Below are 21,661 nucleotides of genomic sequence, written 5' to 3'. Positions count from 1 at the left end.
GCTTAAAATTTTGGTGCGGGCATCATTCGCAACAAACAGAAACCAAAGATGTGATGTCACAGAATGGAAGGACAGTGTCCATGAAAAGTGGTGTGTCAAAGAACCATGGAAAACATAAAACCACCGTGAAAATGATGGAAGATGGCAAAAATACGCCAAGGAAAATGGCACACATGAAAGAGTGGCTGTGGGACACTATTCAACATCAAGATGAAACTTGGGCTTAAAGTTTCTTTGCTTTAATATGAATTAATACTAAAAACAATAAGAGTTCAGTTGAACCTCCGGTTAAAGAGATATAATTTAGAACGGAAGAGGAGACTTTGGTTAAAAGTATACATTATTTAAAAGGAAGGATAAAACTTTGGTTAAAGACGTAGATACTTTACATTTGAGGAAAAAAATTGCAAAAGAGCTGAAAGGTTTTTGGCCAATATTTAAAATTTAAATTAAATAATTTTTTATTAAAACTTTGGTTAAGCTTAAAAAAAAGGGGATAGTCAACCAACAAGTCAATGGCTATCGAACGCAATATACCATGCATATGGGCAGGTATAATAAGGCGTTCCTCAATGCAGGGCGATTTAGCATCTTCTAGAAAAATTTTGTTTTTATTTAATACGAAGGGATGAATATTCAATTAATAAGAATAAGCCATGTTAAAGGACTCACGGGCACTAACAATAAATAAATAAATAATATGAGTTCTTATTCCTCTACTTCTAAATGATCATTGCCTTAATGGAAACAATTAACGAGAACCACGAAGAGAGCGTAAGGGAATTTAAAATTTGTCTTCGAAGTTGAGAAAAATCCCAAAGCAAGAACTAAATAGCCTAAATTCCTCAAATAGGAGCTTCGGCATTCCTCACCTGAGAAGAATATACAACTGTTAGGACAATCGGTAATTCTGGCTTATACAGGAGTGAGATCCCAGGAGTAGTATACAAGAAGGAATATTTACCTTAGGGCTTCCTCTGGTAAATAGGTAGGTCATACGTTGTAAAGTAGAGAAATAAAGGTTCTACTAACATCAAGGTGTAAAGAGAGGATTTGAAATTAAACTGAGAGAGTTACAGACCAACTCCAACAAAAGACGTTATGGTTAAGGTTGAAGGGATTCAGCTGATATGGTTGCGAGAACGAGAGGAGGTAGTATAAGAGTAATGGTTGTTGGCCTCTTCAACTGAAGATAACAAAATTCTCTTACAAAAATGAAGGACATGACCTATAAACCATCGTGTAGACACTGGCACAAGTAAGTTGTTAGGGCAAGACGCTAGCGTAAGTCTGCTAAGAGAGTTGCGAAAGCCACGAGTAGTTGGTCTCACCTATTGGAACAAACAAGTAATAAACAGAGAGTAGGGTCAACACATAAATGATCAAACTAAAAGAATTTGACTTGTGATTTCTACCGCGAGAGCGCTTCACCTCTAAAAGAATTTGACAAATAAAAGTGAATTTGCAAATGTGTAGAGTCATGACCGGCACAGGGATAGGAGAAAATCGGGTTCCTCGAGGTGCTGGAGCAAGAGGGTGGTTACTGTTGTAACCACCTCGTCCTCAATACACCGTCGATGAAATCCTAGTCATTGAAGGCCGTAGATTTGATCTCGCCCTCTCCGATGCTATCTTTATGCGAGATGGCAGACGATCAACTACCTTCACGAGAGTTCGAAACACACTGCAATAAATGTAATGTTTTGCAATAAAATTGAACCATAATCTTAACTATAGTTTCTTACTAATACCATGATGCTAAATTGACTGTAGCTGAAGTTGAAAAATAAGTAATACACATTATAAATCCATCCGTATTCCGCTTCAAAGCTTAGTGAATGGTGTATGCTCGTTGTTAATCAGATCCTAGATTTTAAAAAAATCGGGTTATGTAACATTGTCATTATATAATATTAACAATTTCACTACCATATAAGAATGAGGTAATGAAAATTTTCTGGTTTCGATCTTATTGGGTTGAAATATGAAATTAATTCAACAAATGTAATTGTATTTATTCAAATCACATAATTATGAGCAGAATCACGTTTATCAATGAGGCTGATATCCGTTTATAAACATATTAATAATTATTAGATATATCTTTTTATAGGTTAACTATTTCCAATTATTGATAACTATGTAAATAATATAACCATAATATTGTATATTTATGCTTATTATATTAATATTATTTTGTATATTAATATAATATTATGTTAGTACATAAAATTTTGTTTATATATAGATTACATATTAAATACACACATAGATATATAAAAGAATGTAATAGAATACTAATATAAATTTAAGGGATTATTCACATTATAAACTCAAGGGATTAATAAATCCAATGGACAAATATTATAAAATCAAGGGATTATTGATATTATAAACACAAGGGATTAGTATTATAAACCAAAAAGACTAATATTAAAAACCCAAGCGATTAATAAACCCTACAAATTAATATTTTAAACCAAAGGGATTACTAATCCCAAAAGATTATTAATATTATAAATCCAACAGAGTAATAAACCTATGAAATTAATATTATAAACCCAAAGGATTGATATACCCAATGGATTATTAAGGCTCTAAATCTAAACAAATAATAAACTTGAGGGATTAATAAACTCAATGAATTATTAATATTATAAAACCAAGGGATTAATAATCCCAATGGATAACTATTATAAACCCAATGGAGTATTAATATTATAAACCCAAGCTATTAGAATTATAAACACAAGGAATTATTAATGTTGAAAACCCAAGGGATTAGTAAACACTAGGGATTAATATTATAAACCCAAGTGATTAATTAACCCAAGAGATTATTAGTTATTATAAACCCAGGGGATTAATATTATAAACTCAAGAAATTAGTAAACCCAAGGGATACATAATTTAACCCTGGGGGATTAATTATTATTATTATTATCCAATTTCAAGGTCACTGCCAAGCGAGACGCCAAATTGGTGTATGGGACCCCCTTGTTTGTGGGACAAGGGACCCACCTCCTAGCAACAATTTGACTGCTAAGTCTACGAAGGCATACATACTCTACGCCCCTCCGGTTTTGAACTTATCACCTCTTATGAGGAAACACATACTCTTGAACAGTATGCTCACTTAAGCTCTATATTTTAGTAAACTCAAAGGATTATTAAACTGAAAGGATTAGTAATATCATAAACCAAAGTGATCAATAAACCTAAAAGATTAATATTATAAATCTAATAGAGGGATTAGTATTATAAACCCAAGAGATTAATAGAGCCAAATACTTATTAATATTATAAAATGAAAAGATTAATAGACCCAAAGGTTTATAACTCTAAACAATTAATGTTAAATGCTAAGATGAAACTTAATATTATAAATGAGAATATTAAAGGATAATTTATTCAATATCAAAATGTAACATTAAATCAATTGTAATATAATGTATTATTATGACAATGATTGTTTTGTATTATTTCAACATCACAATATTAATCCCTAATATTAAATCTTAATATTATGATAACCAATATTATAAATAAACTTTCAAAGTATATCATATTGTTACTAAATAATATTAACAATTTCATAACTGTCATATAAAAATGAACTAATAACATATTTATAATTTTGATTTTACTCGGTTGAAATATGAAAATAATTCAATAAGTGAAATTGTAATTCCAATTACTCAACTCACATAATTATTATTATATATATATATATATATATTTATATATTTATATATTTTATTTCTACCGTATAAGAAGGGCATCTTCTAATTTTTTTGGATTTTCTAAAATAGAAAATAATTCAAGTGAATGAGATTGTGATTTCATTTATTTAAATTTTAAAAAAATCATTCATATATATATAACATGGAAATACTATTGATATATAACATGGAAATACTATTGATAGTTATATTTATAATATATAAAAATGGTTTCTGAATTTTTTATTTATTTATATTAAAATATAAAAATAATTAATATTTTTATATCAAACATATAAAATGCGTATCGTATAAAATTTTTTGGATATAAATTTTGTATATTAAAATAAAATAATAAGTTAATCATTATGATTTTATATATTGATATTTAAAAATTTTGAAAGAGAATTTGCAAAAACACCTACAGTTATTAAATATGTTAGGTTAAACTACAATTATAAAAACATTAAAATTTTTAAATTAAAAATTAATGTAAATCCTTTTGCTGCTGCCATTATCCCAAAAAAGAAAATAAGGCCAACAACCTCGGTCCAACAATAGCTTACCTTGGTTGTGGGTTCAATTCTAGCAGACTGCCCAATAAATGTAGAGGAGATGTATTACGAGAACGTCGAGGTTTGTTTGCACATGATCCATGGTGAAACCAGTGGGAGACAGACAGAGTCCAAAACCTCTTAACAGTCATCCTTCGTGGATATTGTGACCATGGAAATCCATGGATAAGTTTCGTGGATACTGTGACCATGGAAATCCATGGATAAGTTTCTTCGGTTGAAACCTCAACGGACGACGATCTCATAGGGAAATGTTTCGAGGGCTTGAATGCTACCATAAAGATGTCATCGTCGTAGTCAGTGGTTTTTGTCATCTTATTCGCTCTTCCCGAGCAAAGCTCATCATCGAGAGGAAGCTGTAGGCACAGATCAAGACTGATTTCTTACCTTGGCATTAAACAGATTAAGATTATAGGATTTTTTTAAAGGTGGTTCATGGATAGCAAAATCTAAGCAGATCAATCCAGTGGCTGCTACATCCATCAGAAAAATATTGGCAGATCAACCCAAAGGTTTTTATAGACGAACAAACAAGAATGGCCTAACTCCAAGCGCGTCGAAGAGATTTGACCCAGTGACTTCCCAACCAGCTAGGTACTTAGCAACTCAAACTCGGCCAATTGAGGAGTTATTATGGTATCTAGAACAATTTTTATGATGATTTTTATTATAATTTTGTTGTCAAATTAATAAGACAGTTATTATTGGCTGCTATACTAAAGCAGGTTGACTCATCATTATTATTCTTCTATTTGCTAATAGAGGTTGACTTATCATTATTATTCAAAAAAAATCACTTAATTGTTATTAGCAGTTGATTTGTAAGAGAAGATGCTTTTACTCAGACCATATGCCTATGAATCTTGGACCATTAAGCTATATCTTTATGTCTATAGAATGCAACCTCTATTCTAAACCAAAAATGAAAACTGTTATATCCAATATTTTTTTTATAGAAAGAATATTTTTTCTTTTCTGATTATTTAATGTATTTTACAAATAACTATTAAATTAAATAAAAATATGATCTCATTAATAACTAACCATCAATCACAAAATAAATAATTATATTAAAAATAAATAATAATAATATTATATTATATTATATATATATATATGTATATGAAATATAAACAATTTAATATAAACAAAATTTTGAAATAATAAATTTATGAAAATCTATAAATTAACTTAAAAATAAAACATATTCACCCTAAATTAATTAGTTCAGTGATAAAAATTAAATGAGGTAAATGTACATCTGCATCATTTTATGATACAAATAGCTATCTCATCATACTCAAAATATTGAAAAAAAAAAATAGAGAATTATGGGTTGCTCTATTAAAACATTCAGTAATGTAAATATAACCTAAATATTAAACTTACATTCATCAGAAAATAAAAATAATAAACATCATCCAATTTATAACTTTGTTTTTAATTTTCATTATTACAATTAATTATAAACAAATATTATCACATATATTTAAAAATACTTCTCCAGATGTGCAAGGCGATGTAAAGTTAAATGTGTTACTGATTAGTGGCAGTTTACTTTGACATTTGACATGTTTTCAGATGGGCAAGGTCATGTAATATTAAGGGTCAATCTAGCTAGATGAAAGTTCTATTTATATTTAACCTGATTTACTAAGATATATGAGCTCGGGAGCGATTGGGTTTCTGCGCGCTCTCAGAGTTGCTTTGAGTTTGTTGATACAGCAGTGGTGTATAATATGGTGCACTGCACAAACACATACGGAGGATAAAGCAATTGGAGCTCTAAAAAAAATAGATAAAGTAGCATCCCTGGACTAACAAACCATTTTATTTAATTTTTTATCGAAATTTAGCATAGATTTTTGAGAGGATATGAGAACGAATCTTTTAGGAAATATAGAAGTATTGGAATCAAAATAAAGCTGACATGTAGTTGTGCGTAACTCCACCCATGACAAGGCTTTGGTTATAGGGTTTAGCCGAACCTACTGTCATTTTATCTCCAGGCTAAACCAAATGCAAACTGTTAAAAAAACTGTAAAAGAAGACAACATACAAAAAAAAAACATATAGGAGCAAGTTAACAGCAAGGAAGAAAAACATTTACTGGCCAAACAAAGAAACAAAAACATATAGGAGCATGTTAACAGCTATGAAAATTTTTTATCAGACTTTCGATTTGATACAGACTTAGAATAACACAACCATAGAACAAATATCAGTCTGAGGAATGGGAAAAGAGAAAAGAGCTAGCGCAGCGTAGTGGAGCTCAACTCTGTCGAAAAACCCATTACCCTCTATGCCTACCTTCTTTGCTGTCGCTGCCTGCTTTCTTTGCTGCACCACACAGCCTTGGAGCTCTTACTATGCTCGACAAAAGGAGGATGATTTACTCTCATTGCTCCGTATCACCACAACCTCTTCTCTGAATCTTCAATTCGGTGAACTCATGACCTACACTTTCAGTGCCCACAATCTGCACAAGGGTTTTAACATGAACCGGTAGAGGCACAATTTCCCGCTGATATTATCCTCTGCATGCGACTTTATGTCGGGAATTTCTGGTTATTCCAAACAAAATACAGTGGAAAAATCGTCTGTTTCCACTGTTGAGAATTTTCTGATAAATTCCGAAACAACAAAAAAAATATGAACAGAGAGTAATACTCTGTTTTCGGGATTTCTGGTAATTCAAAAACACAAGAACATAGCATAAAATAATACTCTACTTTGCTTCAGGATCTAAAACTGATCAAAATAATACTCTGTTTTAATATAGCGAAAACAGAAAAAAAATCGCTTTGTTGTAACTGGTGTTGCAGCAACGCAGTCTTTTTTTCAGTCGCTGTAACTGGTGTTGCAGCAACGTAAATTTTTGGTGTTGCAGCAACGTAAATTTTTTACGTCAAATATTTTTTGATTTACGGTGTAACAGCAACGGATGTAATTTCAACTGCAGCAACAGTTGAAAAGAAATCGCACTTTCACCTGCAAACAATCCCAGCAGTCCATCTGTCTTTATTCCAACGGGTATTATTTGTTTCGGCTTATTCACGCCACCGCCATAAGTGTCTTTTCGCCCTTTACCTGTTTGTATTCCCAAAGGAGGAGGAAGATCAGATCTGGGCTCTGCGCAATAACTGCTCACCTATAGCATTAAAGAAGAAGCATGGCCGAGAAGGAAAGTACCAGCCTCGACCCAGCCGCAACATTTATCAGTCTTGGGTTTCAGCACAACCGACTCAAGAAATACAGCAAAAGATCAGATTTGTTCATTATTTGCAGCAGTGACTCTGTCAGAGAGTTGAGGCGGTTGATGGATAAGTTATGACCGCTCCCTGCACTATATATGTGTAGACACAGCAGTGTAGAAAACAGAGAGATAGAGAGCAAAGGGGAGCACGCAGCAGCGTGAAGTTTTGCAGGGCAATACGCTGCAGCGCGTATGTGCTAAATGAATGCAGACACAGATTGAAGTGCCTCTGAAGAAGGCATGTTGGTGAATCCCTCTGTTAGAAGGAGGATGCTATTTGTGTGGAACTGAAGCGTTCCTGATGTAATCCCTCTGTCAAGAGGAAGGTGCTTTTTAAGCATAGTGTTTGGTGAATCTTTCTATCAAGAGGAAGATGCTTTTCAGCATAGTTTGGTGAATCCCTCTGTCAAGAGGAAGATGCTCTTCAGCATAGATCGGTGAATCCCTCTGTTAAAGAGGAAGATGCTCTTTAGCATAGATTGGTGAATCCCTCTGTTAAGAGGAAGATGTTTTGTAACAGCAGTTGAGAAATCTCTCTGTGTGAGAGGAAGACAAATTTGTATCAGTTGATTTACTGTTTATAAATAGAAGTTCCTTTTTGTGCGTTGCTGTTACACCGTAAGTCGAAAAATACTTGACGTCAAAAATCTCCGTTGCTGTTACACCGTAACTCAAAAAATACTTGACGTCAAAAATTTACGTTGCTGCAACACCAAAAATTTACGTTGCTGCAACACCAGTTACAGCAACTGAAAAAAAACTGCGTTGCTGCAACACCAGTTACAGCAAAGCGATTTTTTTTTCTGTTTTCGCTATATTAAAACAGAGTATTATTTTGATCAGTTTTTTATCCTGAGGCAAAGTAGAGTATTATTTTATGCTCTGTTCTTGTGTTTTTGAATTATCAGAAATCCCGAAAACAGAGTATTACTCTCTGTTCATATTTTTTTTGTTGTTTCGGAATTTATCAGAAAATTCCCAACAGTGGAAACAGAGGATTTTTCCACTGTATTTTGTTTGGAATAACCAGAAATTCCCGACATGGTATCAGAGCTTGTCCAGGCTCTTTGAAGTGTCAAAGAAGCTGAAGGAAAGATTTCTTGCAGCAGCAACTTCTCCAGCAGCGTGAAGACTCAGCCAAGAAAGAATCTAAGGTATTTCTCAAGAATTTTTCTGTGTTACTGTTGAAGACAGACAGTGATTTTTAAATACAGTCAAGTATTTGAAGCATAATTTAAAGTGTAAGGAATGGCCAGCGTCAGCACTAGCGTGGGTATGTTTAATACTCAGCTCCCACTATTAAATGAGAAAAATTATGACTATTGGGCAATAGTTATGAGAGCTTTTCTTTTCTCAGAAGATTTATGGGAATTTGTTGAAGATGGTTTTGAAGAACCAGCAAATGAAAATGAGTTTAATAGCTTAACTCAGGCAGAGAAAGAGTTGTTGAAGAACTATAAGAAGAAAGATGCTTTGGCCCTCTACTTCTTGTATCGAGCAGTGAATGAAAGTGTTTTTCCACGGATAGCAGCAGCCAAGACATCCAGAGAAGCATGGAAAACTCTCAAGACAGCCTATCAAGGCATGGAGAAAGTGAAGACAGTAAAACCTCAGTTCATTGAGGAGGAAGCTTGTGATAAAAGCTTAGAGAAAACAGTGAATGATAAAAATTGTTTGTCTCGTGGTGAAGGTGATGAGGAGATGGCTGAAGTACATCCCCAAATAGCGGCGCCAACACAAGGGCAGCAAGTCACACCCTTGAGGAGAAATGAATGTGCTTCTCCAAGCACACCACAAGAAGCAACAAATGAAGGTACAAATTCTTTGTTCGCTTTATCTAGTCATGTTGATGACCCTATTTACTTAGAAGATGGAGTTCAAGATAGGAAATGAACAGAACCCATGAATGGGAGAAAGGAATTAAAGTTCCTTGAAGATTTGTTTAAAGAGTATGGAGTTCGATATGTAATTTTTGCCAAGATGGCTGAGATGGGCTTTACTGCCAAAACCCTTGTGAATATGACAGAGGAAGAGATTAAAGATTTGATGATGACCCTGGAAGAACTCTATCATATGAATCTTCCTATAGGGGAGATATATGGAATTAAATCTGTCATAAGAGCAGAGAAGGAGCAGGTCACTGATATTCTGACCAAACCATTGGATCAGAAAAATTTCGAATTTTTGATGAAGTGTCTGGGTATGACTGATAACCCAGCAGTTGAAATTAAAGGGGAGTGTTGGAATGTAATTTCAACTGCAGCAACAGTTGAAAAGAAATCGCACTTTCACCTGCAAACAATCCCAGCAGTCCATCTGTCTTTATTCCAACGGGTATTATTTGTTTCGGCTTATTCACGCCACCGCCATAAGTGTCTTTTCGCCCTTTACCTGTTTGTATTCCCAAAGGAGGAGGAAGATCAGATCTGGGCTCTGCGCAATAACTGCTCACCTACAACATTAAAGAAGAAGCATGGCCGAGAAGGAAAGTACCAGCCTCGAGCCAGCCGCAGCATTTATCAGTCTTGGGTTTCAGCACAACCGACTCAAGAAATACAGCAAAAGATCAGATTTGTTCATTATGTGCAGCAGAGACTCTGTCAGAGAGTTGAGGCGGTTGATGGATAAGTTATGACCGCTTCCTGCACTATATATGTGTAGACACAGCAGTGTAGAAAACAGAGAGATAGAGAGTAAAGGGGAGCACGCAGCAGCGTGAAGTTTTGCAGGGCAATACGCTGCAGCGCGTATGTGCTAAATGAATGCAGACACAGATTGAAGTGCCTCTAAAGAAGGCATGTTGGTGAATCCCTCTGTTAGAAGGAGGATGCTATTTGTGTGGAACTGAAGCATTCCTGATGTAATCCCTCTGTCAAGAGGAAGATGCTTTTTAAGCATAGTGTTTGGTGAATCTTTCTATCAAGAGGAAGATGCTTTTCAGCATAGTTTGGTGAATCCCTCTGTCAAGAGGAAGATGCTCTTCAGCATAGATCAGTGAATCCCTCTGTTAAAGAGGAAGATGCTCTTTAGCATAGATTGGTGAATCTCTCTGTTAAGAAGAAGATGTTTTGTAACAGCAGTTGAGAAATCTCTCTGTGTGAGAGGAAGACAAATTTGTATCAGTTGATTTACTGTTTATAAATAGAAGTTTATTTTTGTGCGTTGCTGTTACACCGTAAGTCGAAAAATACTTGACGTCAAAAATCTCCGTTGCTGTTACACCATAAGTCAAAAAATATTTGACGTCAAAAATTTACGTTGCTGCAACACCAGTTATAGCAACTGAAAAAAGACTGCGTTGCTGCAACACCAGTTACAGCAAAACGATTTTTTTTTCTGTTTTCGCTATATTAAAACAGAGTATTATTTTGATCAGTTTTTGATCATGAGGCAAAGTAGAGTATTATTTTATGCTCTGTTCTTGTGTTTTTGAATTACCAGAAATCCCGAAAACAGATTATTACTCTTTGTTCATTTTTTTTTGTTGTTTCGGAATTTATTAGAAAATTCCCAACAGTGGAAACAGAAGATTTTTCCACTGTATTTTGTTTGAAATAACCAGAAATTCCCGACACTTTAGGTGGTAGAGAAATCAAGAATAAAATAGGCTCCTGCGTGGTAGAGAAATCAAGAATAAAGTAGGCTCCTGCGTGATGTCTGTCTACCCATCTTCCCGAACATCGACTTCACTTCATCTAAACACCACCTGCACTTCTCTCAATGGCTCAGGCGCGCAGTCCTTGTCATTTCAGCATAGGACCTTTACACACTCCATGCCGACCTCAAAAATTTGAAGATTGCTATGACAATTCTCTTCACCTATTTTTATTGGTTTCTTCATGAATTCAACGGTTCTGTTTTTTTTAATAAATGCACCATTTCCAAAACTGCATTTTAATGAAACAGTTATGCTTTTTTTTTTGAAATGCATCATGCACCATTTCCGAAACTACATGTCAATGTAACGGTTACGCTTTTTTTAAGGAATCTTTTCCAAAACTGCATTCCAATGGAACGGTTATGCCTTTTTTTATGCAACTTTTTAAAAACTGCATTCCAATGTGACGATTATGCTATGCTTTTTTCAATGGACATCGTTTTCAATACTCTTTTTCCTACACAGTTTGGATTTCCTTTTGTATTCAACTTAATAAGTGGATTATTTTTAAATAGATTTAAAATTCAAGTAGATTTAAAAGTTCTTTTATCGGTTTTGACCTTTGGCTCGCAATTTGGACATGTGCGTAACTTCTTGTAAGAGATGTGGCATAAAGTGTTAGGTTTTTTCAATTTCTTAGGTAGATCTTGAAAGCTTATGATGACAGTTTCTTGACAATTTCTAAATCGAATAAAGTTCATCGTAAAGAATAATGATATTTGTGTTACTGTATTTTTATTAAATAAGTGGGGTAACGCCTGGAGTATATAATTAATAATAGACAATAATAGATGGTCTATAACAAATTAAGATAGATAATTTTTATAGTCATCCATTAATAAATTATAAACAATTTGTATAGTTATCTATTAATAATTGCCTTACCTAGAGTTATATTAATGAGATGATGTAGAAGGTGTTTTCACAAAACCTATTTCATTTAATCAAAACATTCTTTGCCAACAAGATCTTCTACTTGTAAGGGTACCACACCACATCCTAGAGCATTGACTAGAGTTATATTTATGAGATGATGTAGAAGGTGTTTTCACATAACCTATTTCATTTAATCAAAACATTCATTGCCAACAAGACCTTCTATTTGTAAGGGTACCCCACCACATCCTAGAGCATTGACTTTCCTACACATAGGTGTGATGTGTGGTGCATAGTATGGTGAATGTGTAAACTATTTATTATATGTTTTACAATTTTGGTGGGTAATAATTTTTTTAATTCTAAATTTTAATGTTTAAGATGTGTTTTGAAATGTATAAATAAATTCAGCATTTCCATGAAACTGAGAACACTTAAATTTTGTATATTATAATTTTGCATATTATAATGCTCAAACTTAAATAAGATAAACTAAAAAATAATACGAAAATAAATCATGAACATCTAACAGTTAAATTAGACTACTATTATGGTGAATTTCTAATTCATCATGGTACTTTTTCTGCAAAAAAAAAAGGATTAGTTTTGTTGATAATTTGGAAATGCTCATGAATATATTAAATTTCTTAACATAAATCGTAATGAAGGAACATCTAATAGTTAAACTAGACTACTCTTATGGTGAATTCCTAATTAACACACTTGGTATGACATTTCTTTTTAATTAGTCAATTTAATTGAAAGGGAAAAGAAACCTAACTACTTTGGAGATAAATCTCAACCTTTGAATTACATATACTATTATGAATATTATAGAATATTTTGTTGAGCTTAAATCGGTAAGATCCACCACATAATTATTGATAATAAAATTAAGATTTTGGAAGCTCTATTCCGAAATAGACATGTCTACAGGCTTAAAAAAAAGTAAATTATGATTTTATTATTATTATTATTATTATTAAAAAGAATTGACAAATAAATTAAGCACATATATATTTTAGAAAACATGTAATAAGATTCTTAATCATGGATATTCACTCCCACTTTATCATGGAAATTCCTAATTTGTAAATAGGCTATGTTACATTATTATGGGTGAATACCATGACTTATCAATACAAAATACCCCAAAAACAATAACTCAAAATTGATATAACTACATTAGAGATAAATCTCAACATTTGGTTTGTGCATACTCTCAATTAATATTTTCAAATATTCTATAAAAAATAAATCCATATCATTCACATAGTAATTATTGAAAACTAAATAAAATTTTTAAAAATAATATCCAAAATAGACACACCTATATACTTAATTAAAATATATTATTACATAAAAACATGTTATAAATACAAAGTTTACTTAATTAAAATATATTATTACATAAAAACAGGTTATAAATACAAAGTTTTTGTTAAGTATTATCAAATCCGTATAATGTAATTGTGAGATTTACCTTTTTTCCTATTTAAATAACGTTATGATTAAATTGAAAATGATCAATAGTTATACTAATTCTTAAAAAAAAATTTAAAGAGCTCTAATAATATAAATGTCTTAACTGAAAATGTTATGCCCTCATGTTTGCCATTATTTTCTTGTTAGGAATTCTTTGAAATAGATGTGAATTATAGTATGTCCTTTCATGTATTCTTAATTTAATGTGTTTCTACTTCACCTGGAAGAAAATTGAGAATGTATGAAAGCATAATATAGATTGGGTGCCTCAAAGCATTTGTACTTTATGCAAAAGAAAATGGCATGTGTAATTATCATTCACTTTATAGCACTCCTTTATGTTTCGAATAACCTGACTAAATGGATTCCAGCCCAAGGGGGATAAATTTTGATGAAGAAAATAATCATGATAAAAAAATCCTGAATTGTGAAAAACATTTTGGACATTGCTAGTTTCAATTACAATCTCAACTTGCATATGTATAAATGAAATTGAAACTAAGATTAAACGAGTTGTTAATTGTTCAATGTAGTGACCCTAGACACTAATAATAGCTACATCTTACATTTTCCCTTTTAAGGTATTTGCTTCACAATATAACTAAATTGTCCCATTCATGTATTTGTAGAGGAGTTAAGAACCATATTTTGATACCAAAAATATTTTATAAATCAAATTTCACTCTTTCTGCATGTCAGAAATACTTAGATTAGTTTCCTTTAGAAAACAGGGTTTTATTTAACCACAACAACTGAAAATCCCTCTGCAAATAGTTTACAATTGTTGTTCCCTTCAAAATTGCAGTTCTTTCATAAGAAGTACTTATCCTAGTTTTGACATCCTCCATCAAGGCTTCGTATTGTTTCCAGTGAAGTAGATTTCCGTGTTGTTCCCAACATAAAGACAACCCTGCTTGGAATCTGCTGTCAAAGTTGGAATTAAAAGCTATGACTGATTCCTTCACATCTAGTAGCCCTCTGTCTGCATTTTTCCTGTATATGTTCTTTTGTACCATCTTTCTTATTTTTGGTAACTTTACAAGGGATGAGATGACAAATTCAAACTTGCTGGAGAAAGAAGCGTTTTTCGCGAAAAAGCAATTAAAATGAAAGGGAATTGGCAAAATGGGATTTATAGGTGGAAAGGCGGGAATGAAAAATAATGTAAGGACAAAGAGGTATGGAGGAATGACGTGGAAGATGACGTGAAAAGGTTGGGTGAAAAGGTCGGATTAGCTGGCATGATGAGAAGTGAGGTGGTGATGACGGGGAGTTGTTGACAGGGCACACGCTTGATTGGATTCCTGCTCTCTTATTGTACATGTAGGAAAAACCGCTTACCTTTCTCGGGGGCACCATCAGCAGTAAGTTGTATCTGAAGGGAGTGACGTCAGTGTCAATCTCGACCATAGATCACCCCGACAATAGTTTTTTGAAGACCACCTACGGGGGCACTCTCCCACTTAACCACTGATTCTTTAGTGATGTTGGGCTTGTTGTACGTGGAGCTCAGAGGCGTACAACAACAATGTGCCAAGAGAGTTGCATGTTATTACGCCGTAAGCCGTTTCCCTCTTAAATCAACTCCCCAAATTGCTTCTCTGTCTTATTTTTAACCGTCAGATCCATTGTTAGACGATTCAACAATGGTGTGCCGTCCGATTTAATTAAAAAACATTAAAAAACCTTTAAAATAAAATTAGTTAATTATTGTTACTCGTGGCAGATAGCCGCTTTGCTGTAGAGAAGGGCCTACTGTAGGAGGATGTGAAGAGGGCCACGGAGGGTAGGGAGGTGGTACCTTCTTCTTTACTACAGGATGAGGAGGGCCGCAGAGTGCAGGAAGCGAAGAAGCAAGGAAAACATTGTCATTTGCTCTGTGATTCGACTAAGAGAATAGCTCTGCAACCAGTTCATTTTATTTGAGATTAACATGGGAAAAAGCCAAGGGAAGCTCTCTCTGGGTATAAACTACTACAACCGTCACAATAATTAATTACGAGGAGGAAATTGGGAGTTTGGGCCATTGAGATTTGTGTTTGGATTTGGGATCCAAAATCCCTTTTTTAGGAGCGAGGAAACCCTACCCACTCCTCAAAGGAACCCTTTTTAGGGATCAGTCTGGGAGGCTTCTGAGGGATGAGTTTTAGATCAATGGGTGATTTTGGATACTCTTCTTCTTCTTCAACGACATCAGCGACAAGGCACAGATTTTGGGCTTCATCACACTCATCGCCATCGCTGGGAGCCAAGGCTGCTTATAGCATGGTGATTACTTCATGCCTTCAATGATTCCGGGCTGTAAATGGTGATTTGGTGATTCTGCTCTGGATTTGGTGTGTCTTTTGCAATTGTTTTTTGAAGGTTTCAGGCCTGGGGATCTAGGTGGGTGTTGGTTATTTAGCGATTTGCCTTATGGGTTTCTGTTATCCTGAATGTTTGGCCAGGTTTCATATTGATTGCCTCATGATTTTCTGCATTTCTATGAACTTTTAGTGCTTGTGTGTTGATTTTCATGGGTTGTTGCCTTGCGGATGCCTGCTATCTTGTTTGCTCACTGGTGTTTTTGGTTGATTTTCTATCTGGGTGCTTATGTTTCATGGTTGCCATGGAATTTATGCCTAACGGTGAAATAGCCACATAACATGCCTATTGGGAGTGATCTCACGTGTCCTATTGCCAGTTTTGTGCCTTGGCTTTCTATTTCATCTACACACTCTGATTTTTGTGTCTATGATCTGTGCTTTAGGGGGTTTTCCACAGCCGATCTTTATCATTGTAAATATGTGAGCGAGAACCTATGGATCAGAGTTGTAGAAATCAGATCAGACCCATGTGTAGATAGTACTATACTGCTGCCTCAGAGAGCAGGCAAAAACCATTGCAAGGAATCCTATAGAGATTTTGATAAAGTCCCAAGACTGGCTTATTTGACCCTTGAAGCAGATGACTTTCCCCCGCAGAGATTCCGAAGTGGTTCTTCTGTGATATCCCGATCCAATTTTGTTCCTGGATGTTTTCTTGTTTTTCTAGCATCGCTTTAGGTGTTTTAGACGTAGATTTGCATCTGGGTTTTGGTCACAAGACATCAATCAGATCCGCATAGGATTAGAATGTCTTGACTGGTTTGTTTTCCATGGATCTCTAGCAATGAGCTCTCTTAAGATGTTTTTTTGTTTTTTCTTTTGTGAAGAAGCTCAGGGATCAAATTGACTCCATATTTATTATGCATCTGCATTCTCACCATGGCCTAAGGTCTAGACTGGCTGCTGACAGATTTGATATCTTATGCATGTATGGTCTTAAGCACAGTTCTAGACCGGATTAAATTGTCCAGTATTTTCCAGGCTGTTGCATGGCTATATTTTGGGCGTCTATTAGCTTTTTCCTGTTGTTTTCTCTTTTTTGATATTGGCATAATAAATTTTGCTTTGCTGGGTTTCTGAATTTGGCAAAATTATATAGGCTGTGCAACCAGTTCAGTTTATTTGAGATGCCGGTTCTCAGATGGTTTTCTATGGTCACCAAGCCCGGTAATACCTCAGCTTATGATTTTGAGACTTAACTTCTTTCCTTTCCTCCATCTTACAAGTAGTAACCCTGTCATGATTTTTTTGTTGCAGTAGCGGGGAGGTTTGCTTATTATTTTTGTCTTCACCATCAGAAATGCGGGTCTATCGCAGTCTGAAGGTGATTGGGAGCTGATCTCACGTGTCCTGTTGCAGGTTTTGTGCCTTGGCTATTTGTTTCATCTACACGCTCTGATTTTTGTGTCTATGATCTGTGCTTCACGGGGTTTTCCAGAGCTGATCTTTATTGCTGTAAATATTTGAGTGAGAACCTATGGATCAGAGTTGTAGAAATTAGATCAGACCCATGCCTACCCATGCTAGTAAAGCAAGTGTGAGCTCATGCTTTTTTTGATACCCCATTGGGTTTTAATAGAGTTGGTTATTTGAAGTGAACTAGACTTGTGCTGAAATTTATTTGCTATTGTTGTGAAAACAGCAACCAGGTTACAATGTTGTTGCAGAATTTATTATTGGGTACTTATTGCCTGGAAAACCAGTTGCCAATATCCTTTTCAAGACTTATGGAAGGATTAGTATAGTACATGCTCTTTCTTTTCTTGTAGACTTGAGGCTTGGGCACTACATGAAGATTCCTCCATGTTGCATGTATGTTGCTCAGGTGTGGCTTTAGATTATATCTATAAGATGTATTAGAGATTTTCTTTCAATATTTTAGAGCTTTTCGGGTTGTTTGTTTTTTGGGTTTATGGAATGATCGGGATGAAATACATGAGGCATATTATCAAAGACAATCAAAAGTAAGATGATCACATTGTATCCATATTGTATGGAAAATTTGCCGGATTTTTACTACTTGCTAAATTTCCATACAACAAAGTCCAATATGACTGAATTTTGCTGCTATGTTTTTTTTTGCTTCAACTTCCACTGAATGGTGTGAAAACCGGGGATTGAAATGCATGACCATGAATTGTATGGTGTCAGCCATTTGTACATGGTGGAAGGGATTAAAATGCACTATTTATAATTCATTTTATTTGCAAATCAAAGGCAAAGATTCAGAATTTTTTTTAGCAAGTTTGGAGAGTTTTGTACTCACTTTATGACTTGCTCTGGTCCAGTATAACATCCCGGGCAGACCAAAACAACATTTGGGCCGACTATGCAGGACCTGGTGGATGGAATGGTAATGACCTTTCTTGCTACTAAAATTTACTGTGCAATGTCTTTGAAATTTAGGTCTTTGTTTTTCTTTTTTATTTTGGGCTTTTGTTTATATTGGGTAAGATATGCTCCAATCAGATGTTTACCATCATTTGGTCATGACTTTAGTTGCTGTTATTTCATCATGAATCAAGATAAATGCATATCAAGAAGAGGCAGTCACATAAATTCCGTCTCCCTACAGAGACCTAGCATGTTATGCTTTTGCCATATAGGCTCAACAACATCTAGATCAGAGAATTACTAGTAGCTTTATCTTTTTATCATACACTTCTTACTTCAACAACCGCTATAAATACCATCAACCGATTCCAGATCATTACAAGCATTATTTGAAACATTGTATCTGACTAAAGGAAATTAAATGATTTATAAATGTTGTCCTCTGTTAATTTCTTTGGACACCTTGTACGTTTTCCCATATCTTCAGATCCGGACATGTTAGAGGTTGGGAATGGCAACATGACTGCAGATGAGTACTGCTCACATTTCAGCATTTGGGCTCTTATGAAGGTATTAAACATGCCAATGTCTTAGGGATGATTCTTTGCTCATAGGCTCCTAACTTCTAGAAATCATCCAGACTAAAGTTACAGATTTCTGCTCATTACTAGTAGAAGAATTTTTTTAAGGACCTAACTGATTTCAGTACATTTCGTGGAACTTCAATGTATTGTTTCAATCTGACTTCTCATCAAATGTGTTTCTGAGTGGATTGATTGAATCTCTTTACGTTTCTGTTTTGGGATTTAGGCACCTCTGCTGATCGGTTGTGATGTGAGATTTTTGAGTGATAAAATGTTGAAGATCCTTGGCAATAAAGTGGTCATTGCAGTCAATCAAGATGTGTCCTTTCTCAAATCTCTGAGGGAATAAAATGCATCTATACGAAAGAAGAAGTGGCTTCATTTCCATTTGCAGAACACTCTAAAGAAAAGAACCAAAATAATTGAAGATTATTTTCTGTCAGTTTGTTGCAATAAGTTTCTTCAAATTTGAGCATGAACTATCTTGTTCTGTCGGTCTGTTGCAATAAGTTTCTTCAAATTTGAGCATGAACTATCTTGCTCTGTGCAGACCCACTAGGAGTACAAGGGAGAGAAGTGAGGCAAAATGGTGATCTTGAGGTAATCACATCCGTTCCATTCAAATACTCATTTTTCCTCAATATAAATCTTACTTGTGCCTAAATCTTTAAGCTCAATGATTTTCATTTTGATCTGACGAAGTTTGGGATCAAATATAACTCTGTTTATTAAGCACCCACATTCTCACTGTAGCTTGGGAGGACAATGCAGGTTTGGGCTGGTCCACTTTCGAACAACTATATTGTTATAGTTTTATGGAATAGAAGTTCATCAAGAGCAATGATCACAGCACATTGGAAAGACATTGGACTTCACTCTTCTATTTCTGCCAAAGTCAGGAACTTATGGAAGGTAAATTTCATCTACATGTCCAGAGTTACACATAAACATTTTAGGATGGTTATCAGTGGCGTGTCCGTTATACTTAATTCTCAGTTGCAGATGACATTTTTTTTATTTCACTGATAGTCTTCTTTGTGTGGATATTACAGCACAGAAATCTGGCAACTAATCATAAAGGCGGCCTTACAGCATCAGTGAAGCCTCATGCATGCAAAACCTATGTTTTGACATTTAGCCCCTACAGTGACACCTCTCCATTGGACTATATTTATGATACTTTTGGGATAACATTATGTGATAAGAAGCATTAAGAAAATTGATTCCCCTCGAGGAAGATCCAGGGCATTCTTAAGGGTGGCATTTAAGAGAAAATCATGAATGAGTGGCACTTAACAAGTTGTTGAGACATCTAATACATTTTTGTCCTCCAACGTCGAAGGCAATAGGAACTATAGATGATTATTAACATTGAGAAATTGTTCATTTGTCAGCAGCAAACTAGTGATCATATTAAAGTGGTCTAAATATTAAGCAATATTTATTTAAGAAGTCAATTAAGTGAACTCTTTGGAAAGTTAAAAACTCTCATGAAGATGTCAAATTATTATTTTTGTCTCTTAGCATGTTTTTAAAATGAAATGTGCAGCTGTTCTGAGGGGTTGCACTGCAAATAGCAAACTACCTTTGGCTGTGCTTAGCTTAAGGTGTAGTTATTCCAAGAATGGAACCTTGGTGGACAGATTATTAGTCAACCTCCCTAATAAACAACACCAAAAAATTAGTCGTTCAATAAGTGTTCATGATCACCTTGTTATAGTACTAATCGGATGTGAAGTTCAATTGGAAAAATAGAGGGTAGTTGTGCAGATCCATGGATTACAAATTCCTGACATAAGACAACCTCTTTATCTTAAATTCTCTAAACTTGAGGTCTATTTTTTCAATAACTATAAACCTTAAATTTCATATTCCTTTGTAAGAAATGGATATATACAGGAGATATACATTCACTAATAGAAGAGGGGAGTGTACAGATTTGACCAATATAATCTGAGAAAATGAGTCTATTTTTTTTTTTATTCCTTGTGCTGAAGTTATAATGAGCATTTTCACCAACTTGAGATAATACATTCACTAATAGAAGAGGGGAGTGTATAGATTTGACCAATATAATCTGAGAAAATGAGTCTGTTTTTTTTTTTAATTCCTTGTGCTGAAGTTATAATGAGTATTTTCACCAACTTGAGATACATGTGAAATTTGCCTCTGACTACTTAGAATTGTGATTTGATCTTCATTGTTGTAATCAATCCTTTGCCTAAGCAAAGATTACAAATGCATGCTTGTCTTCTCTAAGGTCATCCACTGACCTGGCCATGTTTACAACCACAGATATACGCTGAGCCTCTGAAGTAATTGGCTATGCATCTGAAGATAAAATGGGCTTCCTTTTTTACAACTTTTTTTTATATCATTTTAGTCAATTGAGAGGTCTACAGTTGTTTGAGGAGCAGTTAACTATGGACACCTTGTTTCATGATGTCTCTTCATCTTCATCCCACGATATAAACCTGATAACCTACTGTGAAAAATAAACAAATTTTAAGATAGTTAAACTAGCAATTGCACCAGAAACATCACACATTTTGGGACAATGTCCAGGTTCAAATTGAGTGCATAGCAAAGAAAACTAAACCATCTCTTCTAACTGAAATCTATCAAAATTTCCCTTGAGATCTTTATCAGCAATGAGGTGCAACTTCTTTTGATTAAGCTTTTTTACCTGCCCAACAAAGACGCAAGAAAACAAGTCAAGAGGTGAGCTTTTCCACTTACAAAAAGAGCTCTTTCATTGAACTTCAAGGTTGCCACTGAATGTAACCATTCAAGCTTCTTCCAACT

General features: G+C 34.4%; 1 protein-coding gene across 2 annotated transcripts; it reads left to right on the top strand.

Moving 5' to 3' along the window:
* The first annotated feature begins 15,398 nt into the window (after window positions 1–15,398).
* Window positions 15,399–19,762, top strand: LOC149193580 (alpha-galactosidase 3-like). Of its 2 annotated transcripts, none has more exons than XM_089406752.1 (4): window positions 15,399–15,840; window positions 18,760–18,842; window positions 19,083–19,456; window positions 19,628–19,762. In XM_089406752.1, exons 2-3 carry the CDS (start codon window positions 18,768–18,770, stop codon window positions 19,203–19,205), a joined length of 198 nt encoding a protein of 65 aa, XP_089262878.1. In that variant the 5' UTR covers window positions 15,399–15,840; window positions 18,760–18,767; the 3' UTR covers window positions 19,206–19,456; window positions 19,628–19,762. The 2 variants fall into 2 exon arrangements, with proteins under 2 accessions (XP_089262878.1, XP_089262879.1); XM_089406753.1 differs by lacking the exon at window positions 15,399–15,840 and adding an exon at window positions 17,619–18,291.
* Window positions 19,763–21,661: the final 1,899 nt, after the last annotated feature.

This window comes from Pinus tabuliformis, chromosome 2_2 (assembly GCF_031772625.1).
Source record: "Pinus tabuliformis cultivar Carrire ecotype Pingquan chromosome 2_2, CPIR1, whole genome shotgun sequence".
NCBI classification, from domain to species: Eukaryota; Viridiplantae; Streptophyta; class Pinopsida; order Pinales; family Pinaceae; genus Pinus; species Pinus tabuliformis.
The sequence above is the reverse complement of the archived record's forward strand: the minus strand, read 5'-3'. Positions and strand labels throughout refer to the sequence as shown.